The following is a 26,329-nucleotide window of genomic DNA, read 5'->3' as shown; positions in this document are numbered from 1 at the left end:
GACTGGGAGTGTTAGATGTATTAAATATAAAATAATAACCTATTGTATATCGTATATTAGACATAGATGATACCAACAATGTGTAACTAATAATGTATTAGCCATAAGATGTTTCCATGTTTTGGAAATTGAAATCTGTTACTAGAAATGGACAAAAAAAAAAAAAACCGTGGTGCGACATTGATCAGGATGATGCATATTGATTATCACAAGGACACACACTGTCTAGGTGCATGTCATTAAATTAGAAATGGCACAGATGTTTCTGGAAAAGGGTGGTGCACACATCTTCAGCTCTGGAGATGAAAAGAAAGGAGGATTCAGGCTGTTTAGCAGCAGAGGGCGCTGTGGAAATATATAAGAGGTGGAAGTGAAGTTCAAGACTATGAAAAAAGATATGTATGTGTGTGTGTGTGTGTGTGTGTGTGTGTGTGTGTGAGAGAGAGAGAGAGAGAGAGAATAAATCAGATGTAACAAATGTAATCAATAAATAGTCCATTTTATTTCATTCATAAATTATTTGGAATACCCATTAGGCTTTAAACAGCGTGGCATTGCACAGTAACATTTGTTTTTTTTAAAGGCAAATAGACAAAAAAAGATATCTGCACAACTATGTGTGCTACTGAAACTCAACTACTATGTTGATGTCTTCATCTGCATTTGGTTCGCAGGGAACCAGTCAAGCGCGCTCCAGTGTCAAAAGTTGAATACAACAATCAGATAAAATCTATAAGAAGATATTCTTCTCTCATTTTGTTCAGTAGAAAAATAACCATCGAAAATATACAAATATAGGCTTCTTTAGTTTCAGATTTATACACAATGAAGTATCAAAATACAACACAGAGACCATAGAAAGTTGGATCATGTGCATGCTGACATGGTCTAGCAGTGCCATACAGTTTTAATAACATACTGAATAAAACATGCATTTTCATTAATGGCAAAAAAATGACAGTCGATGGAGAGTCCAAGTTATGTGCAGTTATTTATGACCTCGTCAAAGCGGGGACAGCGCGGCGCCTGCGCACCGGAAGTCCACCGGAAGTGCTGAAAAATAGCGCCACTTTTCTCTTCAGTCAATCCCCCGGATTTTGCGTGATTGCAACTTTCAGCTTCACGCTTCCATCTGGTGAACCGGCTCGCGCAGGTGAACTGTGCTTTACTTTAACCAGAGGCTTTCCTTCATAGCGGGTGAACAGAAAGGGTTAGTCTCAACAGCGCGCGCTCACACGAGTCCGGGTAAGGCGAAAGCGCGTGCAGCCAAGAGCTCGGCTTTCTGCTGCATCCTCTCCCTTTGCTTGAGGTGCACCCGCCAGTGCCTCTTTCTTTCGTCGCTCCTGGCGAAGCGGCGCCCGCACACGTCGCACGAGAAGGGCTTCTCACCGGTGTGCGTGCGCATGTGCGTGGTCAGGTGGTCGCTGCGGCTGAAGCACCGCATGCACACCCGGCACTGGAACGGCTTGTGGCCAGTGTGGATGCGCACATGGCGGTTCAGCTCGTCAGAGCGCGAGAAGCGACGATCGCAGTTTTCCACCGGGCAGGAAAAGGGCTTTTCACGCGGGGCGCCCTTCCTGGTGCCCTTTTTAGTCGCTTGACCTCGGCTTCTGGTGGTTGAAGCGTTAGAGAAGAGCAGAGAGTCCAGCACCGAGGAGCAGTTCAGATCAAACACCTGGCCGTTGGGGAAGGCTGCCCTGTAGAAGGCGTTTCCGGTAAGAGTGGATGGAGTGGTGGCGGGAGTTTGGTTTGATGAGGCGCTCAGAGGAGCGCTGTGTGAGCACTGCTCCGCGCAAACCGGCTCCTGTTTTATCCAAGTGTCCAAAGCAGGAGTGTCCAAAGAGTCCGTCTCAGGACAGAGTGGGGAAAGCAGGTCGATGATGTCGTCCAGGTCTGCGTCCTGATCTGAGAGGCGGGTGTCTGATACCCGCAACTCATCAAAGAAGTCGCAGCCGCGGCAGTCCTCTTCGCGCTCCTTTTTAACAGTCACCGGGAACAGCTGCTGCAGGCTCGCCACATCCATGAAGTCATCTGAGGGATCGTTGCAGAGCGGCTCAGGGGATCCCAGCGAGGGCGTGGAGCTGCCCGTGGAGCCCACCGAGCCCTGCCTGTAGAGCGCGCCGCCGCGGGAGCTCGCGCTCGCCACCGACTGCGAGAAGTCATCGCGGTGGCTGTCATAGATGGGATTTGTGCAGATGCCCACGATCTCCGTGATCATGTTGAGGAGCGCGTCCGCGCTGCACGCGGCTGGCTCGGTGTGGAAGGTGCCGGTGTATGTGAGCGGGGAAGGAGGCAGACCGTCAGCCGAGCTTTCACTCAGGTCTGGGAGGAAAGCAGGATCCGGCTGCTCAACTTTAGGCTTCAGAAGCCCCTCAAAGTCTGCGAGGGTGGGAGTGACAGAGGAAGGGAGGGAGAGAGAGAGAGAGAGAGAGAGAGGTGTCATTACATAAGCTTGCACCTACTGATGCATAGACTATATGACTCACTGCTTTGGGTCTAATGAAATCTGTGCATCAATTAGATCAATCGATTAGGCTACAGATATGCATCAGTTTTACTATTTCTACAAAACTCAAAATTGTCAAAATTGTAATTTGCTTTAGATGTGTTTTCATGCAAAGCTTGGTGGAATGCATGCCGCGGACTTACCGGCATCACGCTCGGGCTGAGCGCCGTTTTCCGTCGCTGCGCAGAGAAAGTCCAGCGCGCTGAAGTCCACTGTACTGATCATAATGTTTCCTTGGCTGTGAATCAAAAAGTGCGGTGCAAATCCACAAGTCACGGATCAAACGATCAAATCCGCCAGCGTGTGAGTGAGAAGTAATCAATCTCCGGTTTGGGTTTCGGGATTCCCTGTGCGTTCCCGTTAGGCGCAGATCGTTCGGTGGGTCTTCGGTTGCTCTTCGCCGTCGCTACGTTTACCGGAATCCCTCGTCCCTCTTTTATACCGGTCGGCTTAACCGGGACTCCGCCTCTCTCTCATCTACGTCGGCTCGAGGATTCCCCGCCGTGTACCGACTTCGGTCCGTTGCTGCCCATACATGGGCAGAGGATGTGACGGGGTTTCCCCCTCCGAAAATGGGCACGGGGGAATGTGACGCAGAGGCGATTGTCCTGAAGACCGATGCGGTAAAACAGACTGAACAGGAGACTGAGCTGATTGTGGATGGATTGCTATTAAACACTAATGCTAAATGTCTTCTGTTTGTGGAAAATATTGTCTAGTGAAACAACAAAGCCTTTAATCTTATCCTAATAACAATCCGCCATTAAACCTGCTACAGCATCTCCACTGCTGAATGTGCGTATAGAGGAGTGATTTTATAAACCCAATCTGACACACATTAATGCAAATACATCCTGCCAGCTCTTTTTTTTTTTTAAATCTGCATAGATGTTTAATAGCTCCTGTTTGTGTTTTTTGCGTTACAGGGTGTGATTGCTTTTTCTTGCTCGCTGAACTAAAACCAGTATATATTTATTTTTTACAAAACAGGATGAATGCAAAAGACATGAGGCTGGTCTGAGATCCACAAGTCGCCCTGGTTTGCAGCAGAAGCTGCGGCTGTGTGCAGCTTTCAGCACCGCGGACAGCGACCACAACACTGCGGCTGCAGCATCCGCCATCCGCGCTCTCATCTTTCATCCCTAGGCATCCTCTCAGATTTAGGTCAAAACTATCCTAATTTATGGCTGAACTTCTTGCCAGACTACATTCCTGCTGAACAGCATAATGCCTGAAAAGCGTGGGTTTGGCAGGTGCTGAAATCTCTGCTGCAGCCATGCATGCATACCTGTGTGCATGAAATCAGATTAGTGGAGCATGGCGCCGTTTTACTGCGTGTTATGTAACGCACGATTTTACACTGGGAGGAATCAGCCAGACATCGGTGTAACAGTATAACAGCTTACTACACCATCCAGATTCATGCGTGGATTCATGAAATGCGTTGTAAAGCTGTTCCCCAATGCACTTGTTATACTACTCCATATTCAGCCATGCAGCTGTGTGAGCTCTATAGTTTCAGACATGTCACTTGTCCATAACGCTTAAACTTCACAGCATTGGTTTAAAACAATATGTAGATCTAGTCTTACAAAAAAAAAAAAAAAACTCTGTCCATCCATGATATGTCACATTAACAACGCTGATAAACTGCCTTTTCTGTAATATCTGTGTGTAATACTGTGTAGTCTCCTGTAGTTCTGTGTTGTTTTATGTAGCACCATGGTCCTGGAGGAACGTCTTTTTCATTTCACTGTGTACTAATTAGCTGTATATGGTTGAAATGACAATAAAAGCCACTTGACTTGACTTGAATATACAAAAAAAGTTAATCATGGACATTGTGTTACTGATGCTGAACATGTGCAGACACTAAGCACTTTGCAGGATAATATGAGTTCAAACGTCATTCATAACTCTGGAATACTGCCATTACTACTACTACTACTACTACTACTACCACTACTACTACTACTAATAATAATAATAATAACAACAGCAGCAGCAGCAACAACAACAACAACAACAACAATAATAATAATAATAATAATAATAATAATCATCATCATCATCATCATCATTATCATCAGCATCATCATCATCATCATCATTGTTGTCATCGTCATCATCATCTCCATCGTCATCATCACCACCATCATCATCATCTCCATCACCATCATCATCGTCATCGTCATCATTGTCACTATCCTCATCATCATCATCATGTTTTGTACGTAAAGTTTTACATTGAAAGGTAATTATGTTCCAGTTCACTCACTTTCAGTAACCGCTTTAGCCCGGTCAGGGTCACGGTGGATCCAGACCCTATCCTGGGAACACTAGGTGTGAGGTGGGAAAACACCCTAGATGAGGTGCCAGTCCAATAGCAGGGCACCGTACACACACAAATTCACACACTTCTTCACACCTGGGGGCAATTTCTCAAAGTCAAGCCGTCTACAAGTAGGCTGTTTTTGGTAGGTTGGGAGGAAACTGGAGAACCTGGAGGAAACCCATGCAGACATGCGGCAGATGTGCAAAACTGTGCACAGACAGTAAGCTCAGGATCAATATGGTCCAATTATCTAGCTTTAATTAAAAAAAAATACACTATATGCTTTACACCTTTTTATTTTTTCTGAGTGAATCCTTCAGTTCATCTGCTCTCAAGGCTTTCGGGGAAAAAAAAGATATTTAAGGGTATAATTAGCTAATGGAATATTACTCTCATTAGACAAATAAAGACCATCATATTATTATGATATTAACTATTTATAGAACCAAAATATGTTGCATTTTATTAAAATGTAGATTGAAAAAAATCATATAAACAGCACTTTTCGTAGTTAGACATTACTGGAATTTAGGTTGACATTATTAATAATGTAAATATTAATAATATTAACATTAATATAAATGAGTCTTTACGGTTTGTAAGTGTGACATTATTATTATTATTATTATTATTATTATTATTATTATTATTATTATAAACACTGTAGCTTGACAAACGATAACAACGGTAGAGGCTGACCTTTAAAATACTAAAAATAAAAAAATAAAAAATATAAATAATAAATTAAAAAAAAAAAAAAATTAATTACACTGTGGGACTGAAACTTTTAAAATTATATTTCTGCTTCCGGATATGTTGACCATAAATGGTACTGTACCCTACATAAATAGAGATGTCCGTGATTCACAGTGTTTTCCGACGTTTTTGTTTAGGATTTTTCCCTCGTGTGAATCCCCTCGCGTGGGAGATCACCGGGGCCACCCGCTCCCTTTTACACACAGCGCGAGCTGTCAGCACGAGGCGGCTTTTCCGCGCCTCCCTTCCCGAAATAGTCCCGCCCACAGAGCGCGCGCCTGCCTGCTGCTTGCTGCTTGCTCCTCCAGAGGCGGAAATGGCAGTCTGTGAAATGAGCTCGCCTCTGCATTAGCCAGCTAGCGACAATGATTAGCAAACAGCAGACGTGTTGTCTTCTTTCTCACGGCAAAAATAGACACTTTGTGCATGTATTAGTCATTCTAAACAATGTAAGGAGCAACACGACGATAATTAGACAGTTATTGCCTTTCAGTTGAATTAATATGCAAAATGGGTGACAAAACTGGTTAAGAAAAGGGCTCATGTATTCATGTCATGCACACGACACTGAAACACAACCTATATGATTTATATTCTCTAAAATAACTGTGCAGCTTGGCCTAAAAATAACCCAGTTCTGGGTCAATTTGGAAATCCAGCTCTGGATTCCGTTTGGACTAATCCACCTGGTTGTTTAACCCAGTGAGTTTGGGTTAGGATGTTGAGCTAGCATGCTAGGTTGATTGTTAACCCAATTTGTTAATAATTAGCCTATGTAACAATCCAAAATTAGGAACCTTAATGGTAACTGTAAATATATTTATGTAAGAATTTAACCTAATCCTTAAAATATTCTTACAAAAAATACGAATTTGCCTTATTTATTACAAAAAGTCAACTTCAGCCATATTTCCCCCTCAGATAACATTAGCTACTTTCATTTAGCAGGCTAGCGAGCCAAACTACACTTAAAAAGTTATTTCCTACATAATGTCTAGTTAATACAGAAATCTAATTTTTAAAACTTTAGTTAAATTATAAATTAAATATGAACAGAAACTTTCATTGCTTGCAGTTGCAGCTGATTTCACCATCACCCTGAGCACTGGAGCCCCACAAGGTTGTGTCCTGGGCCCCCTGCTCTACTCTCTCTACACACACGACTATGTGTCCTCTCACAGCTCCACTTCTGTAGTCAAGTTTACTGAAGACATAGTGGTTATGGGTAGCTCTCCAATATCCAGTATCTCCAACCACAGTGAGGCCACCTACCTTGATGAGATGGAAAAACTGGAAGCTTGGTGCCAGGCTAACTGTCACTCTCTGAACATCAGCAAAACCAAGGAGCTGGTTGTGGACCTCAGGTAGAGGCAACAGTGGAACTACACCCCACTCGAGATCAGTGGGACCCCCGTGGAGAAAGTGAGCAGCTTCAGGTACCTTGGGGTACATATCTCTGAGGACTTGACCTGGACTCATCACATCCAAGTTCAGGTGAACAAAGCCAGACAACAGTTTTAGCATCTGAGACTGCTGAAGAAAATTCAGGGTCTCCCCAGCGATCATGAATACATTCTATACTATACTATAGAGAGTTTACTGACTCAGTGCATCCAGTGCATACTTCAGACTGCAGCATGACAGATGCAGTGGAAAATTCCAGAAAATGAATCTTGATGCAACACTGTCCATGCCTCTTCCCTTTCAGATCCACATTCACGATCCAGCATGTAGAGTTACCCATTATCAATCCAATTTGAGTCACGTGAACCCTACCTAATCCAACACGCTAAACCCAGCAACTAAGTTGTAATAATAACCCACCATTTTCAAAATACATGGAAATATACTAATTTTATAAAGGACATAAAGGACTGTTATGGCAATGATGGCAAATCATTTCTAAAAAAAGATTTTACAACATTTAAAGATTAGATTCTGTTCTGACATAATCATATTTATAGTTAGCATAATTTTGGGTTGCTAAATAATAATGTTAATGGTAATGTTACTTCTAGTCAAAAATTACCTCACGTTTCTCTGAAACATTATCTTGGATTGTTGGCCAGCACTGGTGTCTAGCCCAGTAATGTAATCATTTTTTACCCACAAGTTGTTTTAAAAACTTGTTGGGTTTCCAAATTGACCCAAATTGGGTTATTTTTTATAGTCTGGCTATTGTTACAGTGTGCATGCAGCTGCATTTAAAGTTGGATTCTGGGCCAGAAGTGATGCAATCAACTATATTTAATGATTTTGTAGCATTTCATTTTGTAAAATAACTTCAGGTCCATATCTTGTTCTGGCAGCCATATTCGAATAAGTTTGCTTTGCGTGGGCCAGATGAAGGTGAAAGTATGGTTCAACACAGGTCCATCTTTAATTTTATATCTGAAATTAGTCATTAATGGACAGGATTAGAGTTTAGAGCAACAGAAAGCTGATCATAGCTCAGTCTCATGCTGCTAGAAGAATGTGAGCGCACATAGAGACACTGTACTTCTGTCCTCCTCCATGTGAACATCTGAGTATCTCTGACACACTGGGTTATATTTAGAGTTGAAACATTCATCTTACAGATCCGTTTCTCTCTCTGTCCGCAGTGTGTGTGTGTGTGTGTGTGTGTGTGTGTGTGTGAGTCCTTGGCTAAGAGATGTACATGGCCTTGACTAAGAAAGCGAGTCTGGCACACATGCACTGATAGTCATAATGTGCGTCAAAAGTCCACACTGCTCACACACCAGAGACTGAAGAGCTTCTTATATGAAGCAGATGGAGGAACAGGTGACAGAAAGAGAAAAAAAAAAGATTTCAAAAAGATGAAAGATGATCATTAAGCAGAAATCACTGATTAAATATAGACTATTCTATACCTTTCTCTTGCCTTCTGATATGAGCACGTGTTTACAAGAAGAGGGATAACATATGGACACATACATACTAAAAAAAAGACTTTTAACAAAGAACATTTCTCAAGGCTGATGTGGGATAAGTTACAAAAAACCCGAAAGAAAGAATCCATTCTATGGATTGCAATGGCATTTTATAACCCTTTATATTATTTTTAATATGTATAAAGTCATTGTGCACTCACATTGGCATAATTGATTTAAAGCAAATATACACAATATACTTTTTTATAACTATCATGTGTATCAGATTCAAAATCAGATTCATATTTAAAAATTGATAGGGCAAATATATAAAATCAGATTGTGGATTAATAAATAATAATTTAATATACAGAGATATTTCTTATTTTTGTTTTCCCATAATGGTATTTAAAAATGGGAAAAAAAGAAGTAAAGTTTTCCAGAATACTGGCTTTACAGAATAGAATTATGGGTTATGCATAAAGTATCAATCAATAATTATTAATATGGATATATATTCCACTGACCCTTTTTGAGGTGTTTAAATAAATAAATAAAATATTAAGAAAAAGTTCTAAAGTACAGAGTCATTCAGTGTAAAGGCATTACAATTTTTAAAACATAAAGTGGCATTTTTTGTTGCTTTAAGATCTTTTCTTTGTCTTTGACCCCTAAAGTATATACACAAATACTGTATTTATATGTGTATTGAAGAACATCTTTTACACTGATTAGTTTATGGATTTTTCTAAATAGATATAGAGAGATGCAGATGATGACCACATCAACAGGTTTATTATCAGTTCCATGACCCTCAGGGTCTCCATGACCTTTAACCCCTGACGAAGGCTGTGTGAATGTCCCGCCTCCTTCTGCACTGTAAATGCTCTGAGCTGGAGCCTTGGTTTCTTCATTCCCACACATCTATACACACAGAGAACACATTTCATACACATCAACAGTGACTTGATCAACTGTACTGCCATCCACATACACACACTCATCATGGACATCACTCTATTCAGCTCCCCTGAGACTCTAACACTCTACTGCATTGTTGGTGTTTTGCTTCTGCTTGTGTTGAAATGCATGCTGGGACGGCGCCAGTCCTCTGGAGGTGTCACAGCGCTGCCGTGTTTGCCGAGCGTGCCTGTTCTAGGCAGCCTGCTGCACCTGCGCTCACCTCTTCCTCCACATCTGCTCTTTTCCAAGCTGGCCATTAAATACGGGCCGCTCTTCAGCCTGTACATGGGGCCGCACTACACGCTGGTGGTGAGCAAGGTGACACTGGCCAGAGAGGTGCTGCTGCACCGGGGCAAAGACTTCGCTGGACGGCCCAAGATGGTGAGCACACACTAATACTGCTTGGATATCACCTAGAGCTGTTATTCAGTTCACAAAATGGCTTTATCTGGGATGTGTTTGTGTTGGCAAAATAGAGTTTTGAGAAATTATACCATATAACATTACTAACTATTTCTTCTGTGATAAAATGCGGGTCAAAAATTTTCTAAGTTTCCTAAATAAAATAGAACAACGGTCGCTCTCAGGTCCTAATGAGATACTAAAGTGGCTTTTCTTAAAGCTTGAAGCTTTCTGGATGGGACCATGTAAATATGCTAAGGATTTCACTTCCCAAAATCAGTGTATGCCCAATGTCACTCTGTTTCAGTTAATAATATCTCCTGGATACTGTAAATTAGTACTCAGGAACTGCTGCTGTAATCATACACACTGTCATGTGCTCATCTCAGGACTTTTATTCACAGTCTGATTGTAATGAACATACTTAATGCTGTTTGTCTTTAATCAAAATCTGTGTACTCTAATAATCCATAACTGCACTATTCCACTAGTAGATGACAGGTAACCTTTTGAGCGGGGGTTCTCGCCACTATCACATCTGCCTTGTTTATTAAGGGTCTAAATCTATATCTGGATTGTCTGTAGAGAAAAGCACTAAACAAATACTACACTTTGTGGGAAGAAAGGTCAAGCCCGGAGATACAAGACTCAGAGAAGTCTAGCATTAATTGTGAGACAAATATACGTTGTGTTCATTACAGCAATCAAGATCTTTTTGTTTAATCACAAACATCTTATTTTATAATAATTTCTTACTAAGATTTCTATTTTTTAGCTATTTGATTCAGTGTAAGCAAAAAAAAAAAAATTAAAAATAGGGTGTTCACAAAGCTTGTTCATAAGCTTGAGATGAGAATGCATTTTAGATGCACATGAATCTTTATAGAACAGAAAAAAATATGAAACATACTGTAGGTCCTAAAGTATGTGTTACTGTATGTAATACATAAAGTATATATTACTATTATATTCATCATAGTGCTGAATATTTGAAAATGAAATTTTTATTTGTTTTCAATCCATTCCAGGATTAGACTTTACACTATAGATAACCCAGATCTCTGGTTTAGAAGACATAGACATAGACACTGACCAGTTGTGTGCCGGTCAGAATACATTCAGTGACTTGATTTGACCTTCTTGCTTGAACACGTTTCCCGATGTGAAATACAACAACGACCTTAGTTCTGCATTTTTCACCACCAAATAAACACTGCCCTCCCTCCTCATTACCAACACACACACACACTGCTCGATCATCCTGTGAAACCTTGTCCTCTGTAATTTGTCAAGGTTACCACAGACGTGCTGACTCGAGGAGGGAAAGACATTGCGTTTGCAGACTACAACACACTGTGGAGGAATCATCGCAGACTAGTGCAGTCCTCCTTTGCGCTGTTTGGGGAGGGCTCCAGCAAGCTCCAGACTATTGGTATAAACACACACACACACACACACACAGAAGGGCAGGATGAGTGCACATGTACGTACATCATGCATTTCTCATCCCTTGAAGTAAGCAAAATGCATTGATATATTGATGATATATTCATTAATAGTATTATATAAGGAATAAAACATGATGGGCTGTGCTGTCATAGGAAAATAATCAACTACAACAGAACATCCTGATATGTTTTATCCATTTATTGTTACATTTAATGTTGTGAAGTTAGTTCGTGTTATCACTCGTGATCTTGCGGCTATAAACTTTTTTATGTGAAACACCAGCCTCTCTTTTTTCTTTTTTCTCTCTCTTGAAGCTAATAAGACAAAAAAACAGCTTTTCATGTTACTGAGAAACCGCGCAGCACCAAATCCTCTGTCCTGAAGACTTTGCTGTGTCGGAAAGCATAAAGTTTCAGCTTTACATCTGACAAAGTTACAAAGTGCTAACACTGGAGACTCCTTCAAAAAATACTAAATAATCCTACTAAATAATCTCCTAAAAAAAAAAACTAATATGAAGTAACTTTGTGTGAACAGCACAAAGATAATTCAAGGTAAAGAGGTATTGTTCCTTCCAAAAAAAAAAACTTTATGTTAGCTAGGTTTAATTATAAAACTAACTAGCTACGTCAGTACCATTGGTAATAACATCATAAAGAATATCATGTCCAAATCTGCCTCTGGTTTGCATTTGTTTCCTTACTTTTCTTTTTAATTATTATTTTTTTTTAATATACCATGCCAAAAAGGTAATATATTTATCTTTTAATAAATTCATTAAGAGATAAAAATAATTAACCTTCAAGACCTAATGTGTACATAGTACATGTTGTATAGATATACATCAGCTTTATCCATATGTCCTGTTTTTGTGTTTGCAGTATTAGATGCTGCAGATAACCTGTGTTCGGACCTGCAGGCCTGCAGGGGGCAGTCTGTGGATATGGGTCCAATGCTTATGCGAGCCGTCACCAATGTGGTGTGCAGGCTGGTTTTCGGGTCGACCTATGATGCCCACGACCCCGAGCTCCAGCAGGTCATAGAATATAATGACGGTATTGTCCAGACCATTGCACGTGGAAGCCTTGTGGATATCTTTCCTTGGTTACAGGTTTGGAGCTGAAACCATCATCAAAATTACACATCTATAGCACTTCCTTTTAACTCACTGTAACACAGAGATTTGTGGGAAACTTGTGGAGCTGTTTTCAACAGATTTCTTCTGACAAAAAGTCAGGACTTTTTTTTATACTACTGGGTTTTTATGTATTTGTTGTTTTTTTGTTTGGACTTTTTTTTGCCATTGACATCCTTTGTATATCTTGTATATATTGAAGTGATATGAAAATTTCCATTTTGTATGTATTTTCACAGATTTTTCCCAATAAGGACTTGGCCAGGCTGAGAGATTGTGTGTATATCAGAGACAAATTGCTGACCACGAAACTGGAAGAGCATAAGGTAGAGCATAAATTGTCACCCTTGCATTTGAGTAATTAGAGATCTTTTTTTTCAAGACTATTATACATTTCCCTCTTACAAGCCTACTTTATTCAAACAGCTATAACTCATGAATTTGCAAACTTGAAACTTGAAAGGCATTTTCAGGGCAAGATTCTGAGGAAGTCTACAAAGTTTAGGGTGTGGTCATCCATTAAACAGCTGTTTCTCAGAAACTACAGGTCCAGTCAAACTGAAAGTTTGTGTACTGCATCGGTATGCTAATCTGTCATTGTATTTCTAATGATTACTGGTGCTGTGCTTGACTTAACTGGGAAGTGTGAAGTTGGAACTTTGAATTATGTAATTTCCAACCTCTACAATGTGGGGGAAAAAATGGATGCCTCCATGTTTGTCTATTGTTAGCAACAATCTGTCCAGCTAACTGTGATGTCTGATGTATATTTACCTCCTGAAAACGTTAAAAGATTTCACAGGGTTAGCGTTGAGATAACGTCAGGAAACAAGAACAGTATATTCAACACAATGTTCGTCTATGTTATCTTTAGTGTTCTGTGGAACTTGGTAAGAACTGGCCATTAGGGGTGCCATTTGCAAAGATGCTTGGACCCCGCAGATCGCTGCTTGCTTGTGACTGTATTGTTTAAAGTGTTTATTAGAAATTTGACTTTTGCTGGTATCTGAGCACAAAGCATATTTAGGTTGTATATTTCATAAATTCAATTGTATCAATCCTGGCAGTTGTCTCTTACACCTGGGGAACCACGTGACCTCCTAGACGCTCTCCTGAGTGGGTCGGGTGGTGAGGGCGGTGTCACAGATGATCACATTTTGATGACAGCAGCTGAAGCGTTTGGAGCTGGAGTAGAGACCACATCCACCACTTTACTCTGGACTATAGCGTTCTTACTACACTATCCAGAAGTACAAAATGCACATATATACAGTTTATAAGCACAATGTCTAATGTCTATTCTAAGGACACTGCATTCTTACTGCCCTGCTGAAGGTGCAAGAACGTCTTCACACCGAGCTGGACGAGTGTGTGGGCAGGAACCGACACCCTTCTTTGAGTGACAGGACCAGTCTGCCATTCCTGGAGAGCGTGTTATGTGAGGTTATGAGAATTCGCCCTGCCAGTCCTATCCTCATCCCCCATGTTGCTATGCAGGACACCAGGTAACCATGGCAATGCCGCAGAGATCACTAGTGCCACCAAAGAGGAAAAACTTCTGGTCACCATGGTGATGCACAGATACAGATAAGACAGGAATGCAAAGCCAAATCCAACCACTAACATTAAAAATAAAATAACATACTGTTATGTTTACAGCTAAATATTACTTTCCGATATTACGAATTTGTTGTGGCGGAGCCTGTAAAGCTTTAGTTGTTTCTAGCAAATCATTGGACACTGTCTTTGCCTGAAAAATTGTGGGATTGATTTTCATGTTTATTGCCTTGTTTGCATTAATACAGAGCCAGAAATGAGAAATTACACAACAAATCTCTTGCTCTTTGCAGTTTAGGAGGTCATGATGTTCCGAAGGGAACGAGAGTCTTGGTGAACATCTGGGCGATCCACCATGACCCAAAACACTGGGAAAACCCTGACCAATTCAGACCAGGTACACACAGCTCACACACTGTTACACCACACATGCATTACTAAATGTTTAAACCGCCACAGCCTGTCATGCTGAACAGTGTGGGATCTTACACCGGGAAAACTAAACTGAATTATTTAGCTAATGTGAAAGTTTATTTTTATTGTTTTAAGAATACTTAATTTTATTCAAATTATCTCGATGCACAATTTTCATCCATACGCAGTGTTCAGTCTTAATACACTATTTCTAGCATCTTAGCATGTGACTAACTCATCAATTTACTCCAATAAAGTTATTAAAAGTATGCTGGATATTTGTAGCATGTTTACTCCCTCTTTCCCAATCTCAGACAGATTCCTGGATGACATGGGTAAGAGGATAACTCCACCCAGTTACCTTCCCTTTGGGGCGGGGCCCAGAGTGTGTGTGGGCGAATCGTTGGCCCGGATTGAGCTGTTCCTGTTGCTCAGCTGTCTTCTGCAGAGGTTTCATTTCAGCGTCCCTTGTGGTGCTTCCCTGCCTGACCTGTGTGGGCGCTCTGGAGTCGTGCTTCAACCACTACGCTACCCGGTCACAGTAAAACTGCGCCATTGAACACAGCCAGCAATGATATAACCATATCAACATTATTTCTAGGTGCAGCCTGTTCATTCAGTATGCTATAAGAAAACATCAGCTAAAAAAAAAAATTAAGGCTAACAGGAATCTTCTTAACAAGTCAGTATATGCAGGTCAAACCTGTTAGATGTTAAAATAAACATCTAAGACAAAATTTGTAGAGATACCAGGAAAAAACTGGTGGATCGGATTCTGGAGAATACATATCGGATATCAGATCCTGTAAGAAATAACAAAAGATTGGAATTGGATTTGGAAAAGAAATTCATTTTTGCAAACTGGAAATGTTTACATGTGAAGAAAGTTGACTGTTTTTTCTTTTGTTAGGATTGATTTTTATTTTTATTCATACTTTATTATATTTAAAATGTAAGTGATTCTTATTTTAAAGAGTTTAACCATCAAGTGATACTCAGTGTTCAGCTGATGCTGAAGGTAACAGTACAGGAAAATCGGATCATTTTTTTTACTGACTTTACTGACTTGGTAAGAGGATTGCCTAGCTTGAAAATGCATTTTCTGTGGCATGTTTTTTTTTTTTTTTATATCAATTGTTCTTTAAAAAGTTAAACAGTTTGTTTAAATTATATAACAAAATATTATTATTAGGTAACACACTAACATTTGTAATATTTGTAAAAAAAAAAAAAAAAAAAAATTAGAACTCTGTAAGAGCTATAATTTGCTTTCAGATGAACAAATGATGAATGAATAAGCTGGAAGTTTCACTGATTAAACAACTATATTTCACTGGTTTTCAAATTTGTCTCCATCCACTGTGATTACCACAAACATTAATTTTACAATATTGTTCATTTCAGTTGTTAAATTCCACTGATAAAAAAAAGTATTTTTGTAAAAGTTTTTTTCTTTTCAGAGGGACTAATTCCCTCTGTACATGGTCATCACAAAATCTAAGCAAGTAGCGGAAATGATTTGTTTACTAGATTTACTGCAGTGTTGGAAAGTTAGAAAAACTACATAACATTATAAATTTGCGTATTTTAAACATTTATTGTGTAGTTTAAAAAATATGTAGGTTTATAGTAAATGAGTTTTCTGAAAAAAAAATATTTCAAAATTCTTGCCTGTGGTCATCACACATACACTACAGATGCAAGAGTACTGCGCACACACACACACACACACACACACACACATTTAGCGAGTACACAAAAAAAATGACGAGACAGGGGTTTCAGTTGACTTGTTTAGTGGTAAGAATAACATTTTCACACCTTTCACAATCTCACAGGGACATCAAACATACTCTATTGCTCAGACTAAAGAAGGTTGTCATAGTAACGCCACGGCAGCACCATGGGAACGCCATAGTAATGTAAGTGTAACTCGGTACTGATGCCATAGTAACACTAGAATCGACACACACATCTCTCAGCCGCGGATTACATTTTTACACCAGCTTCTAGTGCTGCACTCCAAATGACATGGCATGCTTAGAAAATATATCATTTCACAGAGAGCATATATATATATATATTTTCTGCACCTACATATATATTTATTTGTATGTGTTTTTCCCATATTGATATTTGTCTTCGTTGGAGAGCAGTTCGGAGAGTCTTTAGGCTGCTTTTGTGTCGCCAATGAGCAATGCTGTTTCCGTGTTTCCACATTTAGACGTAAGAAAATGCTAATAAAATTAAAAACGAAAACAACAAAAAAACAATGTCCTGAGGTTTTTCTTTTTTTTTTTTCTTCTTCCATGATTGAGGTGCAGCATTTGTTTGGCCAAGCTGGTGTTCTGAAACTCTGGGAAAACAAGAAGAATGCAGTCTGGTGTTTTGGATGTGTGTGTGTGTGTGAGAGAGAGAGAAAGAGAGAAAGAGAGAGAGAGAGAGAGAGAGAGAGAGAGAGGGAAAGTGTGTGTTGCTTTGCGTGAACCAGTGAGGAACCTACATTCAGCTGATAAGCTCCGATTAACATCAAGCACAAAATGGCTGTCTGACCTGGTGTGAACTACACTACCCAGAGGCACACAGGACAGATGTGTGTGTGTGTGTGTGTGTTAGAGTGTGTTATTGCATCTTTACTGTCGGCAGCGTTTAAACCAAACGGTTCAAGCATCTTCATAATCTATCGATGTGTACGACACTAGATCTAGTAGACTAGATCTCTGATTCTGCGTCAGAGGCTATGATGCAAGCCGAGAAACGAGAGAGAGGGCGAGAGAGATAGATAGAGAGATAGAGAGATGGGGGGGTGTTGGTTGTTGCATGTGCTACTGAGTTCACAGAGGAACATGGTGTTGTTGTACCACCATGTCACCATCCCAGACGGGGTCATACACAAAGGTTACTGTGTGTTTGAGTGTGAGAGTGTGTGGGTGTGTGTTAGAGCAGAGTCTGTGGCTCTAATGTCAGTCTCTCTGTTAGCACAAAAACAGGCTTTTTGTTAAGCACTGGAGAACTGAGGACATTTATCCTACAACAGAGAGAGAGAGTAAGAGGGAGAGATAGAGAGACCTTCCTATGCTATGCTATTAAGTTAGAGGTTCACTTTTCACCACCCTACGATGTCAGTCCTAATGCAACAGCACGGCTAGTTTAGACTCGGACTAAATGGCAATCCACTTTGCACAGCCGAAGGCTCTCTCAGCACCGCTGACGCACAGCCCTTGTATGCTGGATTTCAACAGCCCACCTGTCCGTCAAACGGTTTCCATGGCTATAACGACCGCATCGCTGCGCGCCGGCGTGGCTGAGCCGGACCCGCACGTGTCTCCGAGCTCAGAAGGGGAGAGCTGGGCACGTACGGAGCAGTCGGCGCTGTCGTGGAGGTCGTCACTTGTAACAGCGCTAGGCTTGTCCTCTAAACGATCCCTCTCTTCGTCTTCATCGTCTTCCTCCTCCTCCCCATCATGGTTGATCCGACAGCGGCAGACCTCAATCCCGGAGTCTCCGGTTAGGCGGCGCTGCTGGAAGTGCGTTTGATCCACGTCAAGATCGCACACTGCCGAATCACGCCGCTCCGGCTCCAGGAAGTCGGGTGAAAAGACTGCAGGTTTGGGCGGAGACTGTGGGTGAGGGGCTGAATGGTGTGTCTGTGTTGGCTCCGCCCACTGCACAGGAGAGCTCTGCTGCTCAGAGATGGCGCCTAGAGGGTCAGAGATCGGGGATAAGGGAGGAGGGAGGGGAGGAGAAAACGGAGACAAAGGAGAACAGGATGGAGGAGAGGATGAGGGGATGGCGATGGGAGGATAAGATGTATTTTGGGACATATTGCTGGGTGGATGAAAGAGGTCGAAGTCAGTGGTTTTATCGTCTCTGGTAGGACTGAGGTTGGACACTTGACCCTTGCTGCTAATATCATTAGTGTTGTTACACTGAGGTACGTTAGAGCTTTCAGTGATGCTGCGGTTATTAACATCATTTGAGTTACTAATTTGAGTCACGTTACCAGTTTCATTCGAGTTAGCACTTTCTTCAGCGTCACTGATCACGTTGTTGTTAACTGTTGGATTAGTGACTGTTTTAACAGTCCTGTTGCCATTACAGTCGAGGGAGGCGGAGTCTGGCAAGTCCACCTCCATCACTTCTGCTGAGGAGGTGGGGCCAGGCTCATTAAGAGGCGGAGTCGAAAGAGTCTCAGAGTGTTGCTCTGTGGCACGTCCAGAAACTGAGTTAATGGGTACCGCTTCGCTGTGAGAAGGCGTGGAGGTGTGGCTAGTGTCAGTCTCGTCTGTGAGCTGGGCGGAGGAAGGGGAGGAGCTACAGGGCGAAGACGGGCAGCAGGAGTCGCATGAGCAGCTGGTGTAGTTGTCAGAGCTCTGCGAGGACAGCATGTGACTTGGCCCGGGATGGGCGGAGCCTCGTGGGTAAGCCACCGAGCTGTAGGGAGGGGGCGGGGTGCTGGGCTGCGCCGCTACTTCCTCATAGGATGGCAGTTTGAGTGATGCAAGGAAACCTGCCGATTAACAACAAGACAGGCAGATGTGTGGTATCACTTAATGGAAGTAAAACAGAGACAGAGAGATGATGCAAAAAAGGGTGTGTCCCAAATGCTAGTGTTTGGGTTGTTTCATTTTTGGTATCCACATCAAATTATTTGCAAATAAGGAGGATTATGTTGGACCTTTCTGGAACCAAACGCAACAGCAACACCAATTTATGTATGAAAAATACACCGTGCCTACCACGCTGTATTAAGCATTGACAATTATTAGTTACAGATGAAGCCTAGCATTTGAGACAGAACCCAAAAAAGCGAAAGAGAGGACGGATGAGAAAGAGAGGAGTGTGTACTGAGGTCCAGCATGGAGGACGGGTAGCTGCAGGCTCCGTGGTAGGCCATCAGGTTGATCTCTCTCTGCCTCTGCTGCTGCTGCACTCTCTGTTTAGCCTGGCGGTGTCGATACGCACAGCAGCAGCTGAACAGGATCAATACACTCCATAAGAGCCAAAACCCTGCGACACACACACATACAGCAGATATTACATACACTGACAGATGACGTGAACACTCACAAACTGAAAAGTGGATCCTGCAGATCTGCAGGATCCTGCAGATGAATTGTCTAGTGATTGTATTTGCCACAAAATTCACTTTGCTATTTGTCAGAACAGAGGGTTTTTATGACATCCAACAGAATGACAGAAGTGGATTGTGTTACACTTACAGTGCCATAACTGAGTTATCTAGCATACCTACATAGTGTGGTATTACAGGGTTCCTGCCATCTCCTCATGAAAAAATTACAGATATTCTTTTATGACTGATTTTTCTTGCTAATATTTAAGCTCATTATGCCACAGCGCTGTTGAATTCTCCTCTCTGATTGGTCACAAGGTGATTCATTTACCACAACGGCAGCTCCGTCAATAGGTTTATATTCTAATATAATACAATACATTCTAATATGTTATCGTTTCTATAGTAACAACTCTCAGGGACAAAATCTCTACATAATCTAAGTCTAATAATAAGTGGATTAAGAAAACTTGTTATTTAACAAAAGTCATATAATCGTTTAATCAAGCTTTCTGTAAAAGGCTTTTTTTTAAACATTTATAGAAGGAGTCTCCAGTGTGCATGACTTTCCAGAGCATCATGCAAAAAAAACATAGCGCCTCATCACACACCCTGCCAACTCATGATCTGCTTTACTTACTATGTATAAGCTAACAAAATGTTAGCATCAGGGACCAAGACAGTATCTTAGCAAGCTACCTAGGACATTCTTGTAATAATTACTGTAGCTAAATGTTAATGACACAAAATTCTGTTTAAACTACTTTTGTAATGTTATTGCTTGGTTAGTAAGATCTTATCATTGCTCTCAAATGAGCATTTTTTTTTAAAGAAGCCACATGGAGAACCTTCACTGTGCCACTGACCTATTACTGGCACAGTTACAATGGCTTATTAACAATTTTCCAGTGATGTTCATCATCAAATTAATGAGAAATCCAATGATTAAGAGGTGGAGTTGTTGGTACAAACCCTAGACTCAATGTCCCAGAATGCAATGCGGCTATACGACGCAGCTGTGCTGAGTTACAGGAGCGACTCGGTTCGGTTAGTTAGCGATCTATTATATAACGAGCTTTGAAAGCTGATCTGTTTGAGACTGAGAGAGTGTACAGACGAGGAGGTGAGAGAGCTGGACAGACTAAAGCACTAAAGTGCCGCTGCATCGCTCTCTTTAGGTAGAAATAAAGCGAAGGCTAAATCCCGCTACACCACTATCAGCAGGCAATTCCTGGGTAATATAGGAAACCGTTAAGCAAGGTGAAAACAGAACAAGATGTCAGTGAAACAAGTTTAAACTACAAATTTCATCTTGGACGTTGTTGAAGTTAATTATAAAGATTAATATGCAAGTCATTCAGGGTGGATTTTTCCTTTAACCAGACAATTTGTCAGTTATGACGATGAATAGTGAATAAAAGCTTGATGATGAAGACCTTTTCACTCTGTACAAACTGCAAGCACTCATTGAGAGTGGGTCGATTATGGCTTTGTTATTAAAATAGCCCAAACATTCACAAAAATGTGTCACTAGATCATTTTTTCTGTGAATCTCAAAGAAACTAAATAATGACAGAATTTGAGTAGGCTGCTTCATATTAAACCATGTCCTAAATATAATTCAGACATTACATTTATTTATTCGCTGACGTATTTATCCACGTAAGGCAGAATGCATTTCAAGCACGTTCATGTTTCATGAGGGAGGACGTTCGGCAAAATATAGACTCCATCTGGGAGCCGTGTCAACTGCCATGTAGTTCTCTGATCACTGAATGATGGCAGGCTGTATCTAATCTGTGTGAAGTGTAAATATAAATTGCACTCACACCACAGCTCGTAGTAATAAGTGCAGCAGCCGGTCTCCCCACAGCAGTGGCCCGTCTGGCAGAGGTACCCGCTGGCACTGTTGGCACCGGGACAGTAACGCGGGCTGCCCAGGAGCGGCAGGGTTCCCGTGCTGTGGTACTCCATCCCCTCCAGCAGAGCGTGGCGCCACCGCAACAGCCGCTCCTTCTCTTCCTCCACGACCGCTGCCGTGGCAACAGTGGCCAACAAGCCTCCTTGCAATCAGGGTGTCTGAGAGACAAAGGGGACGGGGGGAAAAAAAGTCAAGAGGACTCTTCAATCACACAATGATCTCACATATAGTCTCCATGGACATGTTCTTATGCTAATTTAGAGTGTGTGCATATGAAAGCCAAGCAAATATTGCATGGTTTTTACCCTTTTCTGTGATTGGAATGCTGATTAAAATGGTGATGAATTTTTTAATAGAAGCAATGATACAGCATTTTTCATAAATATTTATCTTGGAAATGAAGCACAATGCCACTATCTGTTTATATGTGTTTAGTGCGCCAAATATCTGTATCTTTATTCACGTTTTAAACCGCAAGTACAGTAGGTGTGGTTTAAACCGGAAGGAGTTATGTTTCTTTTTTTTTAAATTAAATATAACTCTACCTCTATGCCCTGGATGTAGATGCACTATGTAGTGATAAATTCACATATTCACAATTTATTTTGGTTTAATTTAATTTGAATCTATTTATTTCTGTAAAGCTACTTTGTGACCATGTCCATTATTAAAAGCGCTACACTAATAAAATTGAATTGAATTGAACTATGTGAACTCTGGCTCTAACAGTTCCACAACCTCAGCTACATCACATTATTTGAGATTTTCTAACAAATATTGTTGGTTTTATTTCTAGTAGGGGGTTACTACGAATGCTGTAAATGCACTGGTCTTTGACTCGCTCGTGCCACTTCTTGTGTCTTTTGGGATCCCAGTCCTGATACACACCTGCAGTCTCAACAAGACTGCCTGTGAACCTTTCTGGCAAGTTTTCTAAAACAAAAATAACGCTCCTCATATTTATATCTGTTTAGAACACATTATCTGTTCACTCCAAATATTGTATTCCTATTTGGTTACATCCCTAGATTGTGTGTGGGTTCTATCCGTTCCATGGCTACGTCCAAAACTGTACATTATACACACGATCCATCTAATTAACAGCCTTCCTAAAAATTCCAGGACCAGGTTTGGGAAGCTGTGCTCTACTGCACTAAACAGTACGTCAATATAGTACCTATGTGTTACCTATGACTTATTGGCCAAGTTTCATGGTAAACTTCAATCTGAAAGCACTATGTTGACCTGCTATTTAGTACTGCAGCAGCGTTTTAAGCACTCTTTTGACATCCTGTTATTGGCTCACTAAAGTTGCTGGTTGTAAGATTTTAGAATTTCGCCTTCTCTGCTATAAATCTGCTTCTAATGGAAAAACATTTCGTAGCATGAGTTGTGCTGCACCACACAGATTAATCTCACGGCTACGAGTGCCAAGTAATATACATTCAGAGAGAATTCAGGGCTGTGTCCCAAAATGCATAATGCACACCAAGTAACGACAGCAACTGGATATTACAAGCTATTTAGCTGAGTAGTATGCAGTTTTGGATGCACGTTAAGGATATAATAATCTGCAACTGTTTCCTCAGTATTACAGAAGCATTATGAGAAAAAAAATAAAAACCTTTTTGTACATCAACATGACAGAATTATTGATTATAAGGTGACAAAGCAATAAATATACTCTCGCCAGTATGACTTTTATATGAGTTTTAAATATGAAATAAAAAAAAAAAATACACAGAAACACCTACTCTTACTGGCTATCATGACTTCTCTAGCTAAAGAACTTCACAACCGGATAACGAGCTTCCATCCAGTTAGCCTTACTTGAAGAAAAAAACTAAATCTCAAAAGCAGAATCCATTTTCCTCCTTAAATATCATACTGACTCTTCAACTCGCAGACTCCCAATTCGTTTATTTACACTCTCTAATGTTTACTCTTTCTCTCTCCTGATTGGCTGCCGGCTCCTTCCAGTCACTGTATATTCTGACTTATTTTGTGCCTAAATTTGTGAAGTGAGTTGGCGTATGACATATGCATAAAAATGTTCAATTCTGACCTGACACAGCACTGAAGGAGAATTACTATTATAGGATTATCAGGACAACTCAAAAGTCATAGCAACCCAGGAATAACATATTACAGAGTAATTCTGTCCCCTGACTCAATAATAATGTTAATTTTTTTCATTATATATTATATTATATATATATATATATATATATCTGCTAGTGTACATAGCGTGAATTTGAACTCTTTCCAGCCTTATTTGAGAATTTTCTGCATGTAAGGAAAAATAAAGAATGTTCAGCTAATGATTCTTCTGCATCTATTTTTCATTCTGCATAATCCTAATAAGAGTTGGTAACTGAAAATTCACAAATGCATTTCTCCCTGGACATCGACTAGACAGTGGACTACAGGAAACACGTAAGAGCATACACCCCCTCACTATAAACGGAGCTGCAGTAGACAGGGTCAACAGCTTTAAATTCCTTGGTGTCCACATCACCGATGGTTTCACTTGCATAACAGAGCTGTCATAAGGAAGGCACAATAGTGTCTGCAACCTCAGGTGCCTGTCTGAGCTCCAGAATCCTCAGGTTGTTCTGTAACTGCATCCTAAGAGCATCCTAACTGGTAGCATTACCTGCTGTAACTGTAAACCTGCAGAGAGTAGTACTAACTGCTCAGCGCATCAGTGGAGGTGAGAATCCACCCCTCCGGGACATCTGCACCAGACGATGCCTGAGGAGGACCTGGAGGATCATCAGATACCGCAGCCAACAGAACTACACTGTTATAATCTCAGAAATAATCTTCTTATATCACTTGTCACCGCTATTTACAAAAATTTGTACATCATAATTGTATAGCTTAATACTGAGATCTACTATGTATTTATTTCATATTATGTATACAATACTGTATATCCTTTTTTTCTATTTTTATATTACATTATCTCTATTTTATTCTTCTTTTAATTGACTGATTTGTTGTTGGAGTTCTGCAAATTAAAGTATTTCACTCTCCTTTTATAATGGTTATCCTTGCATAAACTGTGATGTGAAATAAATCCAAATCTAAGCATTTTTGCGTACATATTTCTTGACTATTTTTTTTCAGATTGAGGAATATAAGGGTAAAGTGCATAAAAAATACACGTGACAGTAGGAACTATATACTTTGCCTATATCTTTATTGCTTATTGGTAAAGGTGAGCAATAATGATTAATGCATTAATTAACTAATTTGGATGGAAACATGCCAGCAGACACAGGAAGTGAAAAATAGATCCAGATTTCTGTTTTCATGCAGTGCATAACCTGCAATGCTAGTTTTATTCCTGTGATTAATAATCTCGCTCAGTCTACAGTAATTATTGATCAAGTTTTGATCGCAGGATAATCTGGTGATCTTAACTTGATGACTCGATTAGTAGGCTGAGATCCTCAGAGCTGATGCAGCATGTTGACCTGAACTGATGCAGACATGAGAAATAAACCATACATTTAATCTGTACTTAAGAGGAGAATTACCTGGTGAAGGATGCTGCTCTTTATACGTTCTGCCACAGCCATCTACATGAACAACACAAACAAGAAATTCAGTGGTGCAGCCTGGAAATAATACCCATGCAAGACCTGTCTGAAGGTCCAGATTTGTGCATTTCCTATGGTGATAATTAAGGATTTGTGCGCGCGCGTGTGCACGTGTAGATTATCTTATGCGAAGGGCAGCTCAATAAAGCAGCCATGTTTAGTACTAACTGTTGGTACATGATCTGTGCTGCAAATGTCACAAGGAGTGAGCCATCATGGCTGTTCTTATCGCCCAGAGCACACGTCAATCAGAGGCAAGCGCGCGATAACAACAATAAGCCCAATGATGAACAATGACGTTTATCTCAGATTTGCACAGCAAATACTGCGCGTGCAAAATAACGACTGTTGTATCCGAGGCCCTGGCAATGAGCTCCAGACGGAGACGCAGTTGCACCGATGCGTCTCATGGCCGCTCAGCGCGCGAGACGTCTCTCGTGATTAGCGAGAAAACAGGGGGAAATTCACGCACCGTTCCGCGCGCAGACGAGTGCCCTTCCGACCCATTCCGATTCTCAAAGCCGCGCCGTCCGACGTCTCTAATTCCTGCTGCTCTCTCCATCCTCCCGAGCCTGCGCCTCGCCATGGTCCCGATGCGCCATTGCTCCCCGCGTCTGCATGAACATGGCGCTCGCGGTGGATTAACGGCCAAACCGGGAGCGCCTGCGACGCGCTAAGCGTGAAAAAAGAGGCGGAAAGGCCCCGCTGATAATATATAAATATATATATAATAAAAAAGCGGATAGAGAGACTGCAGGACAGGGATTACATGGACGGGAAGCGGGCTTCACGCTGATTGGCTGGGGCGGGTCAGCGTGACAACCAATCACAGTGCTGCAAAGCGGTAGCCTGCATGTCTCATAGCAACAACACACAGAGAGTGAAAAACATCCATCCATCCCTCCATCCCTCCATCCATTTTCTGTACCGCTTATCCTGCATAGGGTCGCTGGGGAGCCTGGAGTCTATCCCAGGGGGCTCGGGGCACAGGGCAGGGGACACCCTGGACAGGGTGCCAACCCATCACAGGGCACAATCACACACACACACACACACATTACGGACAATTTGGAAACACCAGTCAGCCTACAACGCATGTCTTTGGACTGGCGAAGGAAACCGGAATACCCGGAGGAAACCCCTGAAGCACAGGGAGAACCTGCAAGCTCCGCACACACAGGGCAAAAGCAGGAATCAAACCCCCAACCCCAGAGGTGCGAGGCAACAGTGCGAACCACTAAGCCTCCGTGCCTTCCAAGTGAAAAACATGGAGACATGAACACACAGAATAACATTACAAATTTACCAACTGTGTGAGTTCATACAGGTATGCCCG

At 41.3% G+C, this 26,329-nt stretch overlaps 3 protein-coding genes across 3 annotated transcripts; 1 reads left to right on the top strand and 2 right to left on the bottom strand.

Annotated features, from left to right (window-relative positions):
- Positions 1-503: 503 nt before the first annotated feature.
- On the bottom strand, positions 504-2,927 carry egr4 (early growth response 4). Its single transcript, XM_026921203.3, has 2 exons — positions 2,650-2,927; positions 504-2,379 (listed from the first exon to the last, which is right to left on the bottom strand). The coding sequence occupies exons 1-2, from the start codon at positions 2,729-2,731 to the stop codon at positions 1,232-1,234; spliced, it is 1,230 nt and encodes a 409-aa protein (XP_026777004.3). The 5' UTR covers positions 2,732-2,927; the 3' UTR covers positions 504-1,231.
- A 6,416-nt stretch (positions 2,928-9,343) lies between these two features.
- LOC113530739 (steroid 17-alpha-hydroxylase/17,20 lyase) lies at positions 9,344-16,145 on the top strand. The gene is made up of 8 exons (XM_026921016.3): positions 9,344-9,814; positions 11,129-11,267; positions 12,166-12,395; positions 12,659-12,745; positions 13,487-13,669; positions 13,755-13,924; positions 14,270-14,373; positions 14,705-16,145. The coding sequence occupies exons 1-8, from the start codon at positions 9,476-9,478 to the stop codon at positions 14,947-14,949; spliced, it is 1,497 nt and encodes a 498-aa protein (XP_026776817.2). The 5' UTR covers positions 9,344-9,475; the 3' UTR covers positions 14,950-16,145.
- Positions 16,146-16,169: 24 nt separating this feature from the next.
- On the bottom strand, positions 16,170-25,777 carry si:ch73-290k24.6 (uncharacterized). The gene is made up of 5 exons (XM_026921015.3): positions 25,466-25,777; positions 24,931-24,972; positions 21,294-21,543; positions 19,239-19,400; positions 16,170-18,900 (listed from the first exon to the last, which is right to left on the bottom strand). The coding sequence occupies exons 3-5, from the start codon at positions 21,436-21,438 to the stop codon at positions 17,645-17,647; spliced, it is 1,563 nt and encodes a 520-aa protein (XP_026776816.3). The 5' UTR covers positions 21,439-21,543; positions 24,931-24,972; positions 25,466-25,777; the 3' UTR covers positions 16,170-17,644.
- Positions 25,778-26,329: the final 552 nt, after the last annotated feature.

Source organism: Pangasianodon hypophthalmus, chromosome 16 (assembly GCF_027358585.1).
Source record: "Pangasianodon hypophthalmus isolate fPanHyp1 chromosome 16, fPanHyp1.pri, whole genome shotgun sequence".
Taxonomy (NCBI): domain Eukaryota; kingdom Metazoa; phylum Chordata; class Actinopteri; order Siluriformes; family Pangasiidae; genus Pangasianodon; species Pangasianodon hypophthalmus.
Note: the sequence above shows the minus strand (reverse complement) of the source record. Positions and strands in the feature narration are given on the sequence as shown.